General features: G+C 45.2%; 1 protein-coding gene across 1 annotated transcript in view; it reads left to right on the top strand.

Annotated features, from left to right (window-relative positions):
* The window catches only part of LOC137416929 (uncharacterized), a 146,376-nt gene that overhangs the window by 74,349 nt on the left and 51,398 nt on the right, over nt 1–20,629 (top strand). The window contains exon 3 of the mRNA XM_078780664.1: nt 4,095–4,527. Coding sequence (XP_078636790.1) covers nt 4,107–4,527 — 421 coding nt within the window. The 5' untranslated portion in view covers nt 4,095–4,106. The remainder of the gene's footprint in view (nt 1–4,094; nt 4,528–20,629) is intronic.

The following is a 20,629-nucleotide window of genomic DNA, read 5'->3' as shown; positions in this document are numbered from 1 at the left end:
TGCATTTTTTTTTTGGCATTTTGGTTATTTCGAGTTCACGCCGCCAGGTGGGTTCTGGTCACGTGGTTATCTTGCCGTGCACGTTCAGTACGTATCTCTGTCGTATAGCGCTGCATTTTTTTTTTCGCATTTTGGTTATTTCGAGTTCATGCCGCCAGGTGGGTTCTGGTCACGTGGTTATCTTGCCGTGCACGTACAGTACGTATCTCTGTCGTACAGCGCTGCATTTTTTTTTTCGCATTTTGGTTATTTCGGAAAATTTCTTAGTTTTAACCATGGGGCCTAAGAAAGTGAGTGGCAAGTGCAGTGCTGAGAAGAAGAAGAGGATGATGTGCTTGGATATAAAACACGCAATCGTCGAAAAACATGAGCGAGGTGTCGAGGAGGACATATATAACGGCAGAGGAGAAGAGCATGCCAGGCCACAACTTGTTCAGAATGCCGGCGATAGCTCGCCTTCTCTTTGTGGAAAACACGGTGAGATCCTTAACATCCAACAACTAATGGGACGCAAACGGGGCGCCCAGTTTAGCGGTACACACATTGATGAATCACCCTGCCTGTGAAACACCGACATGACAGGTTATAGCTGGGTCCGGATTCAAACCCAGGCTGGACAGTTTAGACTTTAGAGTCAAGTGTGCGTACCTCCAGTCCAGGCCATCCTGCCAACTTGTATGCTGCATACAGGTGAAATATAAAGCACGAGATATTTTTATATATACTGTATATTTAAAAAAAAATTGGTGTGGTTTTTGGCGGGCTGGAACGGATTAATAGCATTTCAATGCATTTCAATGGGGAAATTTGATTTGAGATACGAGCAATTTGAGTTACGAGCTCGGTCACGGAACGAATTAAACTCGTAAGTCAAGGTTCCACTTATATATATATATTGTTACGGTCCGCGGTTAAGGATGTTATGTTTGCCGAGCGGAGGCCCCGCGTCCGAACAGTTACCCCGATTAACCCTTGCCGAACGTTGGCTGGATCGCGCCACAGCTATTCAATATGGAAAAGACTAAAACGACGGATGTGAAGAAAAGGAAGAAGAAGAAGACAAAAAAAAGGTTGAAAATACTACTAAATTTATTTACTATTTACAGGCTCAAAATAACCAAGGAGAAGGAAGGATAATAAAATAAAATAGACAGAGGGACGGACCAGAAGGACACAGTGAAAATCGCTAGCTTATCCTATGCAGTCTTAATTTATTCCCAGGGACAAAACAAACAGAACAAACTCACGTACACCAAAAGGATGGAAAGGCAGGACTGGCGGGAGGTGGATGGCTGGAGGGAGAGGAAGGTCCGGAGCTGGCTGGGGCTTGATCCCGCATGGGACGTCGGGCTGGACCTCGACGGCCGCTGATGCCACCGATCCTGTCATGTGCGCGGGATCACGGGTCGGAGCTGCTTGGTGGAGCCAAGCCAACGCTGCTGGTGGGGGGTCTGGCGTGACGGGTTCTCTCTCCCTCTCTCACTAACTCCAGGACTCTTTCTCTCTTGCTTAGTCCAACCACTCTTTCTCTCTCTTGGTCCAATCACTCCTCACCACCGCCAACCCAACGCAACCAACGCAACCACTGACCACCACAACGCAACCACTGACGACCAACCCAGCTCTGACCAAAACCACACAACTCAGCCCTTCGCAACTTCTTGCGCGTGCGCCTTTATAGCGCCTCCGGCGATTAAGCCGCCGGCTTTTAGGACACGCCCATCGGTGTGCTCACCTCGGCCCTGGTTGGTCGCGCGACCCTCTGGCTCCGCCCTTGATGATGACGGGTGGGCACGCCCGTCTTCCCCGACCCGAGCACATGTTCAATGGTGGCTTTGGGGCGAAAACAACCCACAGCTGTAACAAACTGGCAAACTGCCCAGTGCAGTTGGCAATGGAGACTTGGAGGGGATGTAGCTGGAAATTTAGGCTTGGCAATGGAAGTTTTGGGAGTGGGAATGGGCAATGAAAGGAATCTATCTATTTCACTTGGTGCAATGGAGTGTCATTTTAATGGAGACAACGCCTTAACCTGATACACAGAATAAGGAAATAAACTACTGAACAGGGATATTATAGTGTCCTTCAATGTATGCTTTATGGAATGAACTCCCGGAACGCCCTTTGACCTTTATACACACTGGAGCAAGGAGGGCTCAGACTAAACAATAATTCATAACAATTTACAATACAATACAACACAATCAAAAAAACACAATCCTCATTTCCGCAACAATATCTATATATATATATATATATATATATATATATATATATATATATATATATATATATATATATATACATTAATACATATATATACATACATATATATACACATTAATATATATATATATATATACATATATATACACATTAATATATATATATATATATATACACATTAATATATATATATATATATATATATAGATACACATTAATATATATATATATATATATATATATATATATATATATACACATTAATATATATATATACTAGCAGAAGTACCCGGCATTGCAGGGCGAGGGAAGAAGAGGGGGGGGGAGGGGAGAAGAGGGGGGGGGAGGGGAGAAGAGGGGGGGGGAGGGGAGAAGAGGGGGGGGGGAGAAGAGGGAGGGGGGGATGAGGAGGGGGAGGGGAGAAGAGGGAGGGGGGGGATGGGGAGGGGTGAGGGGAGGGGGAGGGGGGAGTCAAGTCGGAAGTCATTGTCGTCAATTGAATGTCGCATTTATTTTTTATTCCCTGTCAAATGGCATTGGTCCCGCCGGAAGTCGGAAGTCATTGTCGTCAAATAAATGTTTCACTCTCTGTCACATACCGTTGGTCCCATGTCAATCAGATGAAGTTGAAAAATTAACGTTACGAAGTTTCTCTGGGACGTCTTGATTCAGAATATGAAGTTGAAAAATTAACGTTCCGAAATACACTGATGACGTCATAATTTTAAAACGCGATGTTTTTTTAATTTTAAGGTGTGCTGTAGTTGCTCTGAGACGTACTGATTCCGAATATGCCTTTGGTTTTGCTCTGTGATGAGTAGTTCTCGAGTTGTAAGAGGACAAACAAACAAACAAACAAACATACTTTACTGCTTTATATAGATAGATTTATACACATACATATATACACATGCAAATACATATGCATAAACATACACACATATACACCGTCTCTCCCGCGCCAGTCGATGTCCATCTGCCACCCCAGGCTGTTTATCTCTGCAGCGCCAGTTTCTGTTTATCTCTGCCGCGCCGGTCTGTGTCTGTCTCTGCCGCGCCGGTCTGTGTCTGTCTCTGCCGCGCCGGTCTGTGTCTGTTTCTGCCACGCCGGTCTGTGTCTGTCTCTGCCGTGCCGGTCTGTGTCTGTCTCTGCCGCGCCGGTCTGTGTCTGTCTCTGCCGCGCCGGTCTGTGTCTGTCTCTGCCGTGCCGGTCTGTGTCTGTCTCTGCCGTGCCGGACGCCGGTCTGTGTCTATCTCTGCCGCACCGGTCTGTGCCTGTCTCTGCCGCGCCGGTCTGTGTCTGTTTCTGCCACGCCGGTCTGTGTCTGTCTCTGCCGTGCCGGTCTGTGTCTGTCTCTGCCGCGCCGGTCTGTGTCTGTCTCTGCCGCGCCGGTCTGTGTCTGTCTCTGCCGCGCCGGTCTGTGTCTGTTTCTGTCTCTGCCGCGCCGATCTCTGTCTGTGTCTGTCTCTGCCGCGCCGGTCTGTGTCTGTCTCTGCCGCGCCGGGCTGTGTCTGTCTCTGCCGCGCCGGGCTGTGTCTGTCTCTGCCGCGCCGGTCTGTGTCTGTCTCTGCCGCGCCGGTCTGTGTCTGTCTCTGCCGCGCCGGTCTGTGTGTGTCTCTGCCGCGCCGGTCTGTGTCTGTCTCTGCCGCGCCGGTCTGCGTCTGTGTCTGTCTCTGCCGTGCAGGTTTGTGTCTGTTCGCACAGACTGTCGGTCTAAATGTGGTGATCAAGCTGGTTAAGTTTACAGTTTAGCTATGTACGTGCTCAAATTGGATAAGATGATAACTCACAACACATTCCAAACTGAGTCAAGAAAATAACATGTGTAACTTTTCTGTGATTAACGTAAGCATTGTGTCCCTGGCAGGCCATCGGTGAAATGGAGAGCTTCTTGGAATGGCTCCAATCAAAAGGCCTGAGAGCAGAAACAGCCCAAGCAGTGATTGAAGAGCTCGGAATTGATAATCAGAAGGTTATTCGAGCTTGTACCGAGTCGGATCCATTGCGGCACGAGCTCCTCGCTCTCTCCAAAGATAAATTACAATTTGCAATGTATGCTGACTTCTGGAAATTTATGAATTCTTTTTCGAAGTCTCAAGATGTCAAGATTGCGGGATCCTCTCTTTTGGGAAGTATTTTCGTCAACTTGGAGAATGTGATTCGGGAACTTTCCAGTTTCTGTGAAAAGATTTTCGAATCCCAAAATGTGCATCTGGAAAATCTTCCTGCTTTCTCTGGGATCGAGTTCAGTGACGTCTGCAGCCTCCGCTCTCAGGATGATGGATTCAGACCCACGTCGGGTACGTGACTTTTTAAAAACAACATTGCATGTCAACAAATATCTTGATCTTCTGCCATTGTTTTTTTTTCATATTCTTATAACTTGTGTAATCTCTTTTGATGCAGTTTTGTGTTGTCTAATATGAATGGATTTTGATGTATGGTACAAGGTCAATATTTCGCTCACCTGGAACATATTTCCTGGGAGCTTATGGGATGGCGCGTCATCAATCCGCCCTCAAACACTTGCAACTTCTTCTCTGAAACTGCTGGTGGGATTGTGACCAAACTTAGCTAAATTTATATTTTGTGTGTTGGAACTCAAGTTTGTTCACGGCATTTAAAAAATCGAGATCTTGGGGGGTGGAGGGGGAGGGAGGGAGGGTCCACCGGGGACTGAAATTGGGTCCAGGTTTGCACACCCTCCTGGCCCCCCAAAGTCGAACTGCAAACACCATTTTGATGACACTTGACCACAGCCTTCATCACCCATGATGTACCAAAGTTTGCACACGGCATTAAAAAGATTGAGGTCAGCAGGGGAGCGGGGGGGGGGGGGGGAGAGGGGAGGGCGGATTTCATTAAAGTTATGATCTCCTAAAATGGTTGTTTGCTCCCCTATCTGAAACACGTTCAACTGCTCCATGTTTACCGGTGCATATAAGTTATCTGCATGCAGGAAGTAGTTTGTTACCTCTCTTTATCCATTCAAGGCTTATCCTTGTTATCCCACACTTTTTGAAAAATATGAAGACACTTCATCATAGTCACATTGTTATCAGCTCCGTCCGTCTGTGTCATGCTGTCTCCTGAACGGTTGTGTAAAAATTCACAAACTGAGTTGTTAGGATCACCACATGGCAATAAGGTGCAAGAGCAGAATAATTTTGACCCTGCCCCCTGGGTACATTCCCAAAAATGGAATACCAACAGGTAGAATACCAAAAAATGGAATGAGAGGCACATTTTTGTACATTTTTTTTTAATGTAACTGTTGTGGCCGTCGCCGATAAAGACCGGTCTCGGACGGATTGCCGATTGAGCTTTACGCTCTGAGGCATTCAGTGAAAATATAGCGGAAAATACGCGTGTGGGGGAGAGGGAAGAGCTTACCTTCCCGGGTCCCACCGGACGTCCTCGAACCTGCAATAATTCAACCGACACGGATTGAAAATGCTCAAAAATACCGGCTTTATTACCCTGCGCTCACGAAGCGAAAGGCAGGGTTAAGCATTCGGGTCCGCATTTTTACGTGTCTGCATTTTAAAGATTCATTTTCTCTGCAACCGTTGGTCCGATTGACATGAAATTTTCACCACAGGAGGGCCTACTCCTGAAGAATATTTTAGTGAATATTATGACGTCACAGGTCACGTGGCATGGGCGCCATCTTGGAAAACCCCCAAAAAATTGCACCTCTATATCTCAAAAACCGCTGCACAGACATAATTGAGACAGGTCCCATTGCAAAGAACTCTCCATGCGGAATAACATTTGTGAATGATGATGTCATTCGACAAGTAAAAAAAAAACTTTGTCCGATCAGGATGAAATTTCTTGAGCATCATAAATTGATGAAAAACATTACTGATGTTACTGATGACGCCGTCGTGTGAACATTACTGATGCAGAAATAAAATTATAATGACGCCGTAGGTCACGTGGTTCGGACGCCATATTGTTTTGAGTGAACAGCCTGAGAAACCACTAAAATCCAATTTTCTCAAACGACTGAACAGGCCAAACGTTGCAGCCAGAATCGCATACCCATGACGAACAAAAAAAGTCGAGCATGACGTCATGCATCACATGCTTTCGGAGTTATGACGTTTTTAAGCATAAACTTTAAAAACCTAGCTCCTCCCTCATTTTTGATCCTCTTGAGGGGAAACTTCACAGATGTGTTCAGCATCAGTCTACTTTCATGACCTTTTGGAATTTGCCATAGGTGACGAGGTTTGGCAGATATAAATAATTCAACGGAAATATTTTTTTTAATTATAACTCTTGAACCGCTTCATTGATCGACGTGAAACTTTATATTATAGTGGAGGTAATGAAGTGTAACAGGTGTGCAAAATTTCAAGATGATTGGATGTACGGTCTTTGATGTCGTTGTTATTGCGTGAAGAAGAAGAGTTTTCGAAAGTGGGCATGGTCCGGAACGCTCCAGTTCACTCAGCACGGCCCCCAGCTGTCACAAAACCACGGCCCAAGCACACCCGAGTTCACGAGCCGCTTCATCCCCTCCTCACGATTATCCAGACCTCCAATGTCCCTGGCGCAAGAGCGCTACAAACTGTTCACGTGCTCGTCAATGAATCCCCCTCGTGCAAGAGCCAGTCACCTCAACAGCTCTTTACGACTGCCCTTGGTCTCCAAGAGAGATGAGGATGCACGACCGCACGCTATCAATACAGAAGCCAAGAGAGTGTGTCGGAACACGGCCATCCCCACCAAACCCGACAGCCAAGCGAGATTGAGAAAGGGAAGGAGAGCTTGTAACTTTGACCGTTCGTTGAGACTGTCCCACCGCAAGAGTGTCCCAACACAAGAGCTTATCGGCACCCGTTCACTTCCAGATCCAGAAACCGAGAGAGAAAATGTCGGCCCTCCAACTCCTTTGTACTCGAGGCTCTGACGTCATCTGACGCCGCCGTGCCTGCTCCTGTCAGCCAGGCCCTGATTTCGTTTTTTTTTCTTTTTTTTCTTTTATACGAGATCGAGGCTCATGAAAGAGCTAACATTAATCACACAAAGACAAACCGACACATAAAACATATAATAAGGGGAGTGGTAGACAAGATGGGGAGAGAGGGGGAAGGACACAAACACAACATTTGAGAGCAGGGACATCGAGAAATCTGTGGGAGGGAGAGGGCTTTGGGGGGTGGGGGGGAGACATGGGAAGGGGGGGGGGTGGGAGAGGTATAAAACTTATGGACACTGCAAGGACTTCCAGGAAAGAAGTTGGAATTTCAAAACAAGTGGATCTGGGGTGAATTAGCGGGGGTAGAAAAGATCAAGATTTTGGATGGGGGAAGATAAGAGATGGTGGTGAACAGCTGTTTTAAAGTCCTGGAGGGAGGAGTGGGATTGAAGGGAGTGGGGGAGTTTGTTCCAGAGGTGGGATAAAAGGGGAATGAAAGCGTGAAGGTGAGCAGAGAGTCTTGATTTTGGCAGTTTAACCATAAGAGGGTTGCTGGCAGATCTTGTGTGACCTGTAGGAATATTTGGGGGACAGAGCACAGACAGGGCTGTGGGGGTCTAGGCCAGAGAAGAGTCGATAGAAGACAGAAAGACCATCAACTTGCCTGCGGTGAATGAGTGAAAGGCCCTCAGAGTGAGCTTTATCGCGGGAGATTCCAATGGTTCTGAAAGCTTTTGTTTCAACAGCCTGAAGCCGAGCTAGGTCTGAGGCAGGAGCACCAGCCCAGAGGGGGAGAACAGTTTTCCATTGAGCTGCGGACGAAAGCCTTGTATGTGGTAATGAGCTCAGGTGTGCCAAGGAAGGACTTTGCATGACGGAGAATGCCCATTTGGCGACTGGCTTTGGAGGCCAGCTTGGAAATGTGGTTTTCCCAGGAAAGATCCTGGCAGATAGTGAGACCCAAAAGCTTGAGTAGCAGAACTTCTTGGAGAGGATTGTTCAGAAAGTAGATGGGAGGGTTGTCCAATCTGTCTTTTCGGAGAGACATCGTAAGAGTGTGAGATTTGTCAGGATTGAAAGACACGTTCCACTTGTTTGACCAGTCTGTGATTTTGTCCAGGTCTGCAGAGAGTGAGGAGGCTGCAGACTGCCTATCTGAGGGATGTGGTATGGAGCAGCAGAGAGGAATTTATTTGTCCATAAATTGGCTTGTGACAGAAATGAGGATGGCGAAGACATGAAGGGAGGGGCAGTGATTAAGGATGGTGGCGGAAGGCTCCTGACAGAGAGGGGTGCACGATTGAGGGTGTGTGAAGGATATTTCAAAGTGCTGTTGAACAGGAAGGAAGCAACAGTGAGTTGGAGCTGCAGAGTTATGTGGAGATCATGGAAGAGGAAGTGCAGACTGCATTGAAGTGGATGAAAAAGGAAAGGGCGCTCGGCATTGATGAGGTATGTACACAAATTATAATTGCAGTGGGAGAAGTCGGATTCGGGTGGACAAAGAGGTTGTTGAATGTATGTATGAGAGATGGGTCAATTCCGGAGGAGTGAAGGACATGGTTCATTGTGCTGATATGAAAGGGGATGGGGGATGTGCAGGGGCATTACAATCTGTCATGTCATGAAGGTGCCCAAGAGGGTTCTGGATCAGAGGATGAGGAACAGTGTGGAGAAGCAGATCGGAGAAGAGCAGCAGGGGTTCGGGAAAGGTAAGGGAATGACAGAAGGGATGTTCACGCTAAGACAGCTGGTGGAAAAGAGGTTGGAGGTGCAAGGTGAAATGGCATTGGCATTTGTGGATCTGGAGAAGGCCGATGACTGTCCCGAGAGAGATGGTGATGGCAACACTGATATGGATGGGAGGGACGGAATCAAAAGTCAGGCTGGTGGAGGGGAAAGTGGTGTACAAGGGAACAAAAGGAAGAGTTTTGGTTGGTCTTGGGATGTTGGACGAGTTCTATGTGAACATCGGTTTGAGGCAGGGAAGCACTCTCAGTCCACTCCTGTTTAGCAGGGCGATGGAGCTGTTAAGCAGTAAACATGAAAGATATTCTGGGGAAGATGTTGTATGAAGATGATCTGGCAGTTGTGGTGGAGAGTGGACAGGAGATGCAGGAAGTACTGGTGGAATGGAAGGAGGCATTTGAGAAACATGGGCTGAAAATGAGCATGGGGTAGACGGAGGTGATGTGGGTTGGGCAGAAGAGAAAAGAAATGAATAACAGCTTGGAGGGGAAGGAGATCAGACAAAGAAATACATTTGCGTATACGGTGGTGGGGCTGGGGGGGTTTTCAATGAGATTGAAAGGGAAGGTTCTGATGTGGTGTGTAATACCGGCCTACCTTTAGGGTCTGGAGACGCTGGCACTGACAGAGAGAGAACAACAGACACTGCAGGTTTGCCAGAACAACTGAGTCAAGAGGATTGTGGGAGTGATGAGGGTGGATAGAAGGAGAATGGATGAATTGAGGAAGGAGATTGGTGTGCAGATGGGCTTGACTGCGAGATTGGTGAAATGTCGGCTGAAATGGACGAGACATGTGGTGTGGATGGGGGAAGAAATAATGGCAAAGAAAAGAGGTAGTTTGAGGATATAAGGTCGGAGGAAGAGGGGTGGACTGTGGTTGATGTGGGAGGATTGTGTGAAGAAAGATACAAGTAAAGTGGGGTTGGTTGGAGGGTCGAGAGAGTTGGCCAGGAACAGAGGGGAGTGGAGGAGTATCATTATCATAATCATAGTCAGGGTCGGAGCTTGGTACGTTGGACCTCACCCCTTATAAAGGGAAGAGGAGGAGTGCAACAACAACAACTCCCCACATTTGTGAACATGTACAAACGTTCCAATGCCTTTTTTTGTTCTGATTTGCAGGTCGTATGTTATTGGGTTGTCCGTCTGTGTGTCCAGCACAATACCTTGTGAAACATTGAAAGGTTTTAATATTTAATATATTCTTAATATTAAACTTTTTCCGAACACTTTATGCTTGTGTATAATCTTTATCACATATCTGTTTTATTCAATCTATTATTGAAGCTTTCTTTGGAAGGAAGCCATGTTTCATTAAACCTATCAAATGAATTCATGTTGTCATGAGGATATATTCCCTTTTGTGATGAGAGTTCAATCTCTTCTTGATTTGAAAAATATGATTTCAGATTAGGAAACATTTTAGTATTTGATGCTGTATTTCTGTCTTGAGTAGGCTTGCTGCGATCTCTCCACGGCATCAAAGTTTGAGTGTTTTCCCGTTCGTTTCTTTGTCAAATTTCCGCTGGGTATTTTGTTGTGTATGTGTTATTGTGTTTCTATTTGGTTTTGGTTTTGTAGTTGTTGCAAATTTGTGTGTAATTAGTCGTTTTTTTTGTTCGCGCCTCGTGCGCCTCGTGCGGCCTGGTCTCTCCAGGCTCCCTCCCCCGCCCCCCCCTCCCCCCCGTCAGTGTTTTGTGAATATGGGTTCTTTCCTTCATAGTATTTGCTTGTTTCTTTGATTTTCTTTTCTCCCCCCTACCTCTCACGAACATCTTACCCTTTGTCCAGCGTTTTGAAAACAGAACAAACAAATAAACAAACAACAACAAAAAAATTCTATATTAATTCTTTCTCTCCTCCCGGACACGTGCTTGTTCGCTCTCCTCCTCGTCTCGACTTGTGCCCCGCCCCCTATATCTCGTTTTTCTTCCACCTCTACTCCTGCTTTCTCAAATCCACGTTCTCACTTAGAGACTTTTCCCAGATTGTTTTTCATGGTTTTGTTTAAATATTATTTAAATATGTTTAAACCGCAGCCATGATGCTGACGCCGCCCACCCCCCCCCCCCCTCCCGAATTTCCATGTTTTAAACGTTTCCCAGTGTATACCCTGGATAAGAATAGGTACACCTAATCCCTGCGTGTCGTAAGAGACGACTAAGAGGGTTGGCGTCAGGAAGGGCATCCGGCCATAAAAACATTGCCTCAAAAAGAGAACCATGACAATTACAACTACATATGGGCAGGGTACAGCCCGAAGTGGAGATTGGTTTCTGAGGTTTGGGACATGGAATGTAGGGACAATGACAGGGAGATCAGGAGAAGTGGTGGAAGTATTGGTCAGAAGAAGAGTGGACATATGTTGTGTGCAAGAGACGAGATGGAAGGGAAGTGGTGTGAGAATGGTGAAGGGTAGGCAGGGACAGGAATACAAGTTTATGTGGCAAGGGTGACTGGAGGGCGTGAATGGTGTTGGTGTCCTGTTTTCTGAGGAGTTTGTAGACAGTGTGGTGAGTGTAACTAGAGTGAGTGATAGGTTGATGATGGTGAAAATGATGATTGGAAAGCTCTTGGTGAACGTCATCTCGGGATATGCTCCGCAGGTTGGTCGAAGCGATGAAGAGAAGGACAAGTTCTGGTGTGCGATAGAGAAGCTGATGGAAAACGTGAAAGATGAGGAAGTTGTTGTGGTAGGAGGAGACCTAAATGGACATGTGGGAAGGAGTATGGATGGGTTTGACGGAGTTCATGGGGGTTACGGATATGGTGTGAGAAATGGAGAAGGTGAAAGGATTTTGGAGTTTGCTGATGGAGCTGATTTGTTGATTTGTAATACTCAGTTCCAGAAAGAGGATAATAAGCTTGTCACAAACACGTCAGGTGGGTCGACGACAACCGTTGACTACCTGATGGTGCGTAGGCGAGAAAGGGGGCACCTCCGGGACACAAAGGTGATCCCGGGGGAGGAGGCTGTTTCACAGCACCACTTGGTTGTCTGCGACGGAAGGGTGAAAGGTGCGAGGAGAGCTCGGCGGGTGAAGTACCAACCAAGAATGAAGGTGTGGAGGTTGAAAGAGGTGACAGTAAGGGAGGCATTAAAAGAGAGGCTGAGTAGGGTCGAGGATGATGTGGTTGAGCTTGAAAGTGGTTGGATGTCAATGAAAGCTAGTCTGTTGGGAGCCGTTGGTGAGGTATGTGGATGGACAAAAGGACCACCGAGGCACTCGGAAACATGGTGGTGGGATGATGAAGTTGGAAAGAGGATTGACGAGAAGAGGAAGAAGTTCAAGGAGTGGCAGAAGGCGAAGGGCACGGGAGCAGAAACAGCAGAGCATGAAAGTTATAAGGCAGCCAGGAAGGCTGCAAAGAAAGAGGTAGCAAAGGCGCAGGAGGCATGTAGGAAAATGTTCGGAGAACGCTTGGATTCGGAAGAGGGTCAGAAAGCAGTATTCAGGATTGCAAAGCAGATAGCGAAAGAGAGGTGTGATGTGATGGGGGTGAGTTGCTTGAAGGATGAAGTGGGACAAATCGTTGTCGACCCAGATGGAATTAAAGGAAGATGGAAAAGATATATGGAAATGCTGTTGAATACAGAGAATGAATGGGATGGCAACATCGAGAGTAACCCAGTTTTAGGACCGGCAGAGAAGATAACTGAGAAGGAAGTTGAGGAAGCGATAAAAGCAATGAAGGGTAGAAAAGCGGGAGGGCCGACGGGAGTTGTGGGAGATATGTTGAAGGCAGCAGGAAGTTGGGGTGTGAAGAGAATGACAGAGATCTGTAATCTGGTAGTGAAAGAAGGCCGCATTCCAGTGGATTGGGAACTGAGTACCCTCGTCCCTCTATACAAGGGGAAAGGTGACCCTCTGGAGTGTTGCTCATACCGAGCGATAAAGTTATGGGAGCATGGAATGAAGGTATTGGAAAGGGTGTTGGAGAGGAGGATAAGGAAGAAAGTGAAGATCGACGAAATGCAGTTTGGATTCATGCCAGGAAGAGGAACGACAGACGCGCTTTTCATTGTGAGGCAGTTGCAGGAGAAGTACATGGAGAAGAGGAAGAAGTTATTTCTTGGGTTTGTTGATCTGGAGAAAGCATTCGATAGGGTTCCACGCAAAGTATTGACATGGGCATTGAGGAAGTTAGGAGTGGAGGAATGGTTGATCAGAGTAGTGATGGCAATGTACAAAAGAGCGCGCACAGCTGTAAGGACGAAGGACGGGAACAGTGGTGAGTTTGAGGTGAAGGTGGGAGTGCATCAGGGGTCGGTACTAAGTCCACTACTATTTGTAGCTGTGATGGAGGTGCTGGCTCAGAACGTAAAGGAGGGTTTACCGTGGGAGTTGTTGTATGCAGATGATCTGGTGTTGATTGCGGAAAGTATGGATGGACTGAAGGAAAAGATGAACACGTGGAAGGAATGTATGGAGACAAAAGGTCTGAAGGTGAATATCGGAAAGACAAAGGTGATGGCAAGTGGTAAAGCATGTGGTGAGGTGGAAAGAACTGGGAAGTGGCCCTGTGCTGTGTGTAGGAAGGGTGTCGGAGTGAACTCCATTCAATGTGCAATGTGCGCTGAGTGGGTTCATCAAAAATGTAGTGGTCTGAGAGGGTCATTAACCAGTGTGGCAGCTACATTCAAATGTAAGGTGTGCACAGAGGGAGCTGCAGATGGAGGAAATGTTGAGTTGGATCTTGGAGACAGCGTGAAGCTGGAAGGTGTGAAAACATTTTGCTACCTCGGAGACATGCTGAATGGAGAAGGTGGATCAGACTCGGCAACGGTTGCTCGAGTGAGATGTGCATGGAAGAAGTTTCGGGAACTGAGTGGCGTGCTGATGAGGGGAGTGTCGTTGAAGCTGAAGGGAAAGGTGTATGCTGCATGTGTGAGAAGTGTTATGATTTATGGGAGCGAGACATGGGTAATGAACGTAGAGCAGCAACGAAGGTTGGAAAGGGTGGAAATGCGAATGGTTCGACGGATGTGCGGAGTATCGTTGAGAGAGAGGAAGACAAATGATGAATTGCGAAAGGTGATGGGAATAGAGCCTGTGATTGATGCTGTGAAGAGGAACAGGTTGAGATGGTTTGGTCATGTGTTGAGGAAGGATGAAAGTGACTGGTTGAGAAGAGTGATGGAAATGAATGTAGAAGGAAGTAGAGGACGGGGAAGACCGAGAAAGACTTGGCTAAAGATGGTGGAAGAAGAAATGCGGGCAAGGGGGTTAACAAGGAGAGATGCAGAAAATAGGGCAAAATGGAGAAGATTGTCATGGGGACCGCAAGGCTAACCCCCGCTCTAGCAGGGAAAATGGCCTTTAAAATGCATGTTGTTGTTGTTGTATGCTGTATTTCTGTATTTCTTGTTCGTGTTTGGAATGGCTGAAATGTTTCCACTGGTTTTACTCAATTCTTTTAAAAATAGATGTGCGTCATAGTGAGCGTTGTTGTGAAGAAAGACTGGAATTAAAAAGGGAAGTTTAAAATTGAGATTACAACTTTGATGAACCGGACCTCGATATTTACCAGTGAGATGACAATGGTCTCTTCACTTTGGACCTTCATTAATTTCCTCCTCACAAATATGACAGATATTATACTCTTTAAATTTTGTTTCTTCTTCCTTTGTCAAATATATTGGTTTGAATGTCTTTTCCATTATCTGTATTAATCTAACACAATATCTCTCTAATCTTTTCACAAATTCCTTCGAAGCATCTTTTCCTCTATAAAGTTCGAATTTATTATACTTTTTAGCAACAGATGATTTAATATTGTCGTGTGCCGACCCCGCAGTGAACACCGTCGGGCGACTTGGATGACCAACGAGCTTTAACTCCAAGGCGTTCAGTTCAAACTAATGGCGGACCTTCGTTATACGCACGGGGGTGGGGGAGTGGGGGAAGAGCCGCGAGCGATTACCTTCAGAGGTCCACCGGCAATCTTCGAACCTGCAACAATTGACTCAAACGGACACAGGATTTAACTGTACAAAAAACCGCTGCACAGAAATAATTAAGACAGGTCTCATTGCAAAGAACTCTCCATGCGGAATAACATTTGTGAATGATGACGTCATAGGTGCCACCGTTATGACATCATTCGACAAGTAAAAAAACTTTATCCGATCAGGATGAAATTTCTTGAGCATCTTCTCGGTATCAATTGATGCAGAAATAAAATTATAATGATGCCGTAGGTCACGTGGTTCGGACGCCGTATTGTTTTGAGTGAACAGCCTGAGAAACCACTAAAATGCAATTTTCTCCAAAACAACTGAACAGATCGAGGCCAAACTTTGCAGCCAGAACGACGTGGTTTGGCAGATATAAATAATCCAACGAAAATATTTTTTTTAATTATAACTCTTGAACCGCTTCATTGATCGACGTGAAACTTTATATTATGGGGGAGGTGATGAAGTGTAACAAGTGTGCAACATTTCAAGATGATTGGATGTACGGTCTTTGATGTCGTTGTTATTGCGTGAAGAAGAAGAGTCTACGAGAGTGGGCATGGTCCGGAACGCTCCAGTTCACTCAGCACGGCCCCCAGCTGTCACAAAACTAATGGCAGACCTTCGTTATACGCACGGGGGTGGGGGAGTGGTGGAAGAGCCGCGAGCGATTACCTTCAGAGGTCCACCGGCAATCTTCGAACCTGTAACAATTGATTCAAACCGACACAGGATTTAACTATACAAAAATACCGGCTTTATTGAAGAAATGCCGGTAACACGATAAAACATTGCAAAATAAGATAATAAACGGAATGTTGCCACACACGCAAATACCGACAAAAGGAAAAATAACTGTGTAAATAAATGCGTTTGTTTGTGGGTACTTAGCTCTGAGCGGCTCTTGAACCTCGTCAGGAATCTTCCCCGTTCGTCACAGGCCTTCACGTCCTTGCGCAGGAACTTTAGGTTGTGCTGCCGCAAGCGGAAACTAGGCCTCCTGTGCAGTCAGCAGGCCGCGCGCGTTCCACTCGCCCCCCGCTCGCCAATGAATTCCCCTTGCGCAGGATCGCTATGAACTTCGACCGCTCGCCATGAAATCCCAAAGCAGAGCGAGATATGAAATTGTGACCGAGATATGAAATTGTGACCGTTCACCTCCAAAGTCAGAAGATGCGCGGAAGTCGAGAGAGAGAAAATGCCCCGGGAGACGACTGCTTGCCACCAAACCCATAAAACAAGAGCATGCAAATGCGTCTGCCTTTCACCAACACCTCCAGGACCCGAGAGAGAGATAATGTCCACCCTCCAATTCCTTTGTACTCAAGGCTCTGACGTCATCCTGCGACGTTTCCGTGTTCGCTCCTATCGGTGAGTGCCATCTTAGCAGTCCTTGCTTGAACCAAATTACTGACCAATTGCTGCTCTTCGGGACGTGGCCTCCCGGGCCTGCCGGGCCTGCCTGCGTGGCTCCCGGGACATGGGAAGGCTGTGGCACCAGCGGAAGTTGAATGTCCTGGTTCCGGTCACTTTATTGCGCAATTGCCTAGCTATGTGTGTGTGCTGCTGGTGTCATAAGGAACAGAGGAAACTTAAAAGAGGCCATTACATACTGGGGATTAATTGCCCATAATCCCTAACTAATTAACAAACCCCACCCCTCGTGATGGGAAAGCGAAGATACGCTCTTACACGACATACGGTCTTCTGGATCCCGACTTATGATGCATGGAGTTTCTTCTTCTTCACGACTGTCGGAGCACACTTCCAATACTATTCTACCTGGATTAAGGTATTGCCTCCCCCCCCCCTCCCCCCCCTCCCACAAATGTGGCAATATAACAGAAACCACAAGGAGTATGTTTTTGATATTTATTTGTGTCTGATTGTTCTGGATTCGGTGAGATACGATGTATCTTTTCAAGAATACTTTCAGAATAGGCATACATCACAAAAGGATGTTTTATTGACTTATTGAAATCTTTAAAATTAATATTTGAACCTACCTTTGGTAAATTAATTACAGTTGATTTATGATGAGAACAATATTGTACACCGCACCTTTCCTATGCCATCTCCAGGCATTGCAAATCGTCATTGCTGGGCACCGAAGGGGGCTCGGCAGTGACGCACGCTGAAAGAGAGTACTCAGTTTTCACTCTGGTTGTTTTCTTGTTTTCTTTCTTTCTTGGTTGTCCGGACGATATCTCAGCCATCCTTTGAGCTAGGAAGCTGAAATTTCGGCACAGTAGTGAGCAAGTCCTTTGTCAAATACGGTATTTTTTGTTTTTTGAATAATCAATTAATTGAGGAGTTATTTAATTATTAGCGTTTAATTAAGTACTTATTTAATTAATTAAATTTCATTTATCTTCTGACCATTATTAACTCAGGCACCTTTTGAGTTAGGAAGCTGATATTTGGACATGCCAATGACCAGGTGATTTGGCTGCAAAGGATATTTTTGATTTATTAATTAATCAATTAATCGATTAATTATTTAATTATTCGATTAATGACAAAAAAATTTTTTTTTTTTTAGTTACAGATTCTGATGAAATAGTGGTAGTTTATGTGTTCTCTGACCAAATTGATTAATAATTTAATTTTTTTATGATTATTATTTATTTATTTTCATTATTAATCATTTATTTATTTTCTTTCTCATTTGGCCAATATCTCAGGCACCTTTTGAGCTGGGAAGCTAATATTTGGACATGAGTGACCAAGTGATGTGGCTATCAAGGATATTTTTGATTTATTGATTAATCATTTCATCTATTAAGTATTTATTGATTAATCGATTAATTATTTATTGAGTAATCAATTAATTATTTCATTTTTTATAAATGACTTATTTAATTAAATTTCTAAAAGATACATCTTCGGATGAAGCACTACTGGTTTAGTTATGCGATTAGCCAATTGATTATGAAAATATTTTGTGATAATCTTTTATTGATTTTAATTATGCAATTAATCAATCAATTAGTGTACACCTCTCCCTCCCAATGCAGCCTCAATGAGCTGCACTGCGGTATTGCCGGGCGCCGGAGGCGCCCCGGCAATGCCGCGCTGCAGCATATTTAATTATTTGGCATGGGGCGGTGTACTTTGAATGTATGTGTACTTGTTTTAAATATTGTTCCAGTCTTTCTTTTGCATGAAAGAAGTGATGACATCTCTTGCAAGGATATGTTTTATTAGTTCTTTTAACTACTTGAGATGTGGTCAATCTTGATAAATTTTTAATGTAAGCGTAGTGTCAATTTTCTTCAAAACTAAAACAAAGAAGGTCAATGTGTGTCATCATTTTTATATTCACCTGTAATTTTCAAAATTCTAATTTTGTTTGTTTCTGTTCGTCCATAAACATTTACAGATAGATTATTTATTTTCGAATATCAATCAATGATAAAGGAAACTTTAAATCTTTAACATTTCGATTATTTTCATACTTTTTATAATGTGATACACTTTCAGGTTTCCATTGTAGTGGATGTAGATTAGGAAGAACAGACCAAATAAAACATTTGTTGTATTGTTCTGAATATTAACACTTGCCAGTTTAAGTTTTATTTCTCTCAGATAAGAAATCTTGAAAGGTGGTTCTGTTCTCATATATGGTTCTGTTTTCTCATCATCTCTTGTCAATGATAATTTTACTCACATATATAACTTTTGTGTTTTCCTCTCAGTTAGTGTATCTTTTACGAGTGCTTCAATAGAAGGTTTAACCATCATCAGGGTGGCTTAGCAAAATTATTGTGCGCTTTCTGACAAAAGCATGAAACTTGGAACAAACCTTTCTTGGGGTCCAACTAACAATCCAAGAAGGGGTGCCCAAAAATCCGAACATGTTAATGACGTCACATACGCCACAACCCTTTTTTTAAATATTACGTAACTATGTCATTTGTTAACTACGTAACTATGTTATCTTCTCGCGTTGGGCTAGCGGCTAGGGTGCCGGCTTAGGATCCTAGGATCCTGGGTTCGAATCTCGGTCGATCGCCGAATTAATGCCAGGGGGGTTGACTCAGCCTGTCATCCTTCCGAGGTCGGCTAATTGAGTACCAGTTCACTGGTAATTCCCTGTTTGTCGTTGAAGGCGGCAAAAAGGGTTGGCGTCAGGAAGGGCATCCGGCCGTAAAACATTGCTTCAAAAAGGGGACCAAAAAACAACAACTACCACGGTCCCCGAAAAGGCCAACCCCCGCTTTGCGGGGAAAAATGGCCTCTAAACGGTGGTTTTTTTTTTTTAATGTCATTTGTTGATGTCAACTTTGGTGTTGGGCTAGTGGCTCGGGTGCCGGCTTAGGATCCTAGGATCCTGGGTTCGAATCCTGGTCGATCGCTGAATTAACGCCAGGGGGGTTGACTCAGCCTGTTCATCCTTCCGAGGTCGGCTAATTGAGGACCAGTTCACTGGTAATTCCCTGTTTGTCGTTAAAGGCGGCAAAAAGGGTTGGCGTCAGGAAGGGCATCCGGCCGTAAAACATTGCTTCAAAAAGGGGACTGAAAAACAACAACAACCATGGTTCCCGAAAAAGGCCAACCCCCGCTTGCGGGGAAAAATGGCCTCTAAAGGTGGGTTTTTTTTTTTTTTAATGTCAATTATTTGATATAAACATGTCAAATTTGGTATCAAATTAAAGGTCATGACATTTACATTGCCATAAAGATACTTAAAACGTGTTCTTTTTCTTCAGAGGGTATCTATAGATCACCAAAGGTCACTTAAGGTCATGTGGAAGGGTATGTCACTCTGAACATCTACGTTTGGTGTCAAATTTCAGCTAATGGCATGCACAATGTGATTATAAGAACAAAAATATTGTATCGACTGCAAGGAGAAGCAAAGGCATAACATTGTTATGAATTTTGGGTAGGGGCATATAAAGATTTAGGTAGATCTGCATAGGTAGGTGCTCCGATGTCGCGAAGAAGAAGAACCATCTTGATGTACGTAAGTCAGGGACCTGTCTAGCCCGGTTTGTCAGATTAAGAGTATACCTTTGATCACACAAGGATGATCGGGTGATCAATAGTTGAAGGGATTATGCTAATTCCCACGTGTGTGAAACCTGTGCTCATCCCAGTGACCCATATGGCAACGCTCTCATGTACATTAGACCCCCTTTACACAGGGCTGCGACCTTTGTGCCACCTTTGAACGACCAAAAAATGGCCAGGACGCTCGATGGTCGCCTAAACCCAGAAAATCCTGTTTCTATGTAACTGCTCCAGCGATCCTTGTGCCTCCCTTGAACCACCAAAAATGAAATTTTCGGGCATTTTCATGGCGATCTACGAGCGACCTGTGCGTCCACTGCGCCACCTGCCTGCTTCCCCTGTGCAACCTACGGCAACCAACGCGATTAGAAGCTACATAGGCGACCCCCGAGCAATGTTTGGGCAACCATTGAGCCTCCTCTGTGCCATCATCGGCGACCAACGGCAACTCACGGCGACCATTCAGCCATGCTTCTGCCTCCTAGGCAACCCTTGAGCATTGTTTGGGCGACCCCTGGCGACTGCTGGGCAACCTGGAGTGCCTGGGTATATATATATGCCCTGATTCTGGCGCTTTTCCATCAGTTTCATCCTAGTTGCCAAAGTGAGAACAACTCCAGAAGATAAAGATTTTGGGATGAACAACCAACTCCTCTTGCATCCTGCCATCTTACAAGGTTACCAAGCACTGCTGGTGAACCAGATGGCCATTGCTGTCCTTAGAAGAAGGATGAACAGGCACAGAA

Source organism: Myxine glutinosa, chromosome 6 (assembly GCF_964187855.1).
Source record: "Myxine glutinosa chromosome 6, kmMyxGlut1.1, whole genome shotgun sequence".
In the NCBI taxonomy this organism is placed as follows: Eukaryota; Metazoa; Chordata; class Myxini; order Myxiniformes; family Myxinidae; genus Myxine; species Myxine glutinosa.
The sequence above is the reverse complement of the archived record's forward strand: the minus strand, read 5'-3'. Positions and strand labels throughout refer to the sequence as shown.